Source organism: Opisthorchis viverrini (genome assembly GCF_000715545.1).
Source record: "Opisthorchis viverrini unplaced genomic scaffold opera_v5_24, whole genome shotgun sequence".
Classification (NCBI taxonomy): Eukaryota; Metazoa; Platyhelminthes; class Trematoda; order Opisthorchiida; family Opisthorchiidae; genus Opisthorchis; species Opisthorchis viverrini.
Genome location: NW_008751680.1, coordinates 2,838,905 through 2,841,532, shown reverse-complemented (window position 1 = coordinate 2,841,532; position 2,628 = coordinate 2,838,905). Strand labels below are relative to the sequence as shown.

At 46.7% G+C, this 2,628-nt stretch overlaps 1 protein-coding gene across 1 annotated transcript in view; it reads left to right on the top strand.

Annotated features, from left to right (window-relative positions):
- The window catches only part of T265_02123 (hypothetical protein), a gene marked incomplete at both ends in the record, with an annotated part of 35,523 nt that extends 33,283 nt beyond the window's left edge, over nt 1–2,240 (top strand). Inside the window, one exon of the mRNA XM_009166282.1 lies at nt 1,681–2,240. Coding sequence (XP_009164546.1) covers nt 1,681–2,240 — 560 coding nt within the window. The remainder of the gene's footprint in view (nt 1–1,680) is intronic.
- Between the last annotated feature and the right edge of the window lie 388 nt (nt 2,241–2,628).

The window sequence follows — 2,628 nt, the reverse complement described above, 5'->3', positions numbered from 1 at the left end:
CATGTTGAATTTATTTTGACCTTATGATAATCCTCCCATTCATTTGCTTACTCCACCAATGTAAATTTGATCTCTAGTTGTTTTGTCTATCCGTACCCGCCACTCACCTTGCCGCGGAGGCCACCCTTTCCGACACCCGTTTGTTAACATGTATGTCTGTGTGTGAATGTGCGCTGCTGACCTACTTACCAATTTGCGTGCATGTCTCGTTTGCTGAGCCTGCCTTGACTTGTTTTCTCATGGGCGCAGAGTGATCGCACGTTCAATGAGAATCCCGGTCCTGTCGCCGGAAGGAACGACCGCAACCCACGCTACTGAGCCATCATTCCGCGTGCCGTTTTTCTGTGTGCGGATGTTGACACTGCACTGAGTTGGTCATGACAGACCTGCGAACTTGGTGACGCTACGAACGTGAACAATTAAGGTTTGTTTTACACACCTGCTTACCCTTGTTTAAATAGTACCGTAGAATTACGAACCCAATTCTTCTTTTTGATATTCGGGATTGTCGAACCAAGCGTCACTCAAACTTCCGTTTCGGGACCCTCAACACTGCATTAGTTCCCGTTTTAAAGTGCACCTGATTTGAACGTTGTATCTTTGTAACCGCTGTGTTCGAAGTTTTTTCACGCTGCATCTAACCATTCCTTCCTATTTTTTGATTAAATATATTGTTACGTCAGACTGTCGTTCCCTAATCAGTGCCCTGTTCCGGAAGACTCACCGATAGGGAACCCAACAACTTTATTGCAAAGAAGAATTTTGAGTGAAACACTTACAAGCGACCTCACGCTATTTGAATTTTGAATTCAATGATCCAGGCTGTTGCTAAACTGATTGAGTGCTTGATTATTCTGGATGCTTGTTAGCTTTCCTGTCTAGATTCTGGTGGAGTTTTATGGTCTCAGTAGGTGTTGGTTGTTCTGGACTTACTTTCGGATATCTTATCTTACTGATAATCCCACCGTTGGTCATTCAACATAAGATTGTCGGCGCGGCTGAAGTTCCACCAGTCTCTTGGGATGACCCGTGCGGCGTCTCGGTTGAGGCAATGGACTTTTTTGGATATTACTTAAGAAGAAGTGGCTACTGGTACTTATCAATGGTTTGAACCAGCAGGTTGAACTCTTATAACAGTTTTTCCGCATTTTAGATCTAGCGCTCAGTCGGCCGCAGCTGATTGACACATACTTTTAAATCAGTGATCGCACTTGGACGCTGTGAATAACCTGACCGATATTCTAGAGAGCGAATACAACAGACCATCTTCGGCGCTCTGGCTAATAGTCTCTTACAATCACATTATTTCTAAACCTGGAATTTGTTTTTTGTCATTGGTAAAAGATGCAAGCGAGCGACCCAATCTATGCCTAGAAGATTGGGCTCACGATCAGCTAGATTGATACAATTACTGTGACCCATCTGCATCTCACAAACGAATTCACCAAAAATTTGAAGATTACCAACTGACGCATTTCTGGCGGTCGTAATTTCGGTGATCACATCTTCCTTTAAGCGCGCCAGGGAACAATCCACATATCGAAAGCTATATCCAGCTGCAACCAAACCGCACTTCCGTTTGCTCTCAGTGTAACGTAATCGTGAAAAGCACCGTTTTGGTTATCAAATTTCGCAAGTGTTGCGTTCAAACGGAGTTTTGACTTGCTCCCTCCGCTTAAGGTATTTCTGCGTCTTTGGCTAGTTTTTGCGCTAGGCACTGGTTTTCTCTGTACCGACGCCGATTGCTCGTTGAACATTTGTGCTTTTTATATGGACAATCGTACAAAGTGCCATCCGAGAACTGTCAATTCTTCTTGACAACTGTGAAATATCTTGGGTTCAACTTCGACGCCTCTGGTCGCCATCCCGACCCGGAGAATATCCGAGGTACACAGCAGATGCCGCCTCCTAAAGATGTCCCATCCTTACGCTCTTTTCTGGGGCTGATCAGTTATTATTCGGCAGTCCTGCCTGTGCTACACAACATCCGGCCTCCGCTTAATCGGTTGCTTGGAAAGGACATCCCGTGGTGCTGGTCAGAAGAATGTGAGGAAGCATTCTGCAAGCTGAAAACCATGCTCAGCTCTGGACCAATGCTGCGTGATGAGTGGCCGTTGGGCCCAGATTTTAGACCAATCAGATCTCAGCTTGATGCGAGGCCGGCAAGCGTTCCAAACTTTTGGCCAGTAATGTGCTGGATAGTCTTCTCGACCATAGCAGCACATGACTGTAAGCCGTAAAGCGGGATCCGGGTGGTATTCCGCCTAACACCAATCCAACATGACCGTGACTGCAATTCCCGGTTGTATGGCCGCCGTTTCACCCTACTTACCGATCATAAACGATTGCTCTCCATTTTCGGCTCAAGGAAATGTGTTCCCGCACACTCTGCCAACCGCCTGTAAAGATGGGCCCTGATTATGCTGGGTTATGACTTCGATAGTCAATATCGGCGCACCACCGACTTCGGTCAGGCCGATGCATTATCTCGGCTGATCAACAACCAGCCAACACCCGAAGAAGACACGGTTATTGCGCATGTTGCACTTGAGGACCAAGTCGACCCCCAGTTGGTGCAGTCTGTTTGTGCCTTACCCGTGGCAGTAACAGAGGTTCAAAGAGCGACCG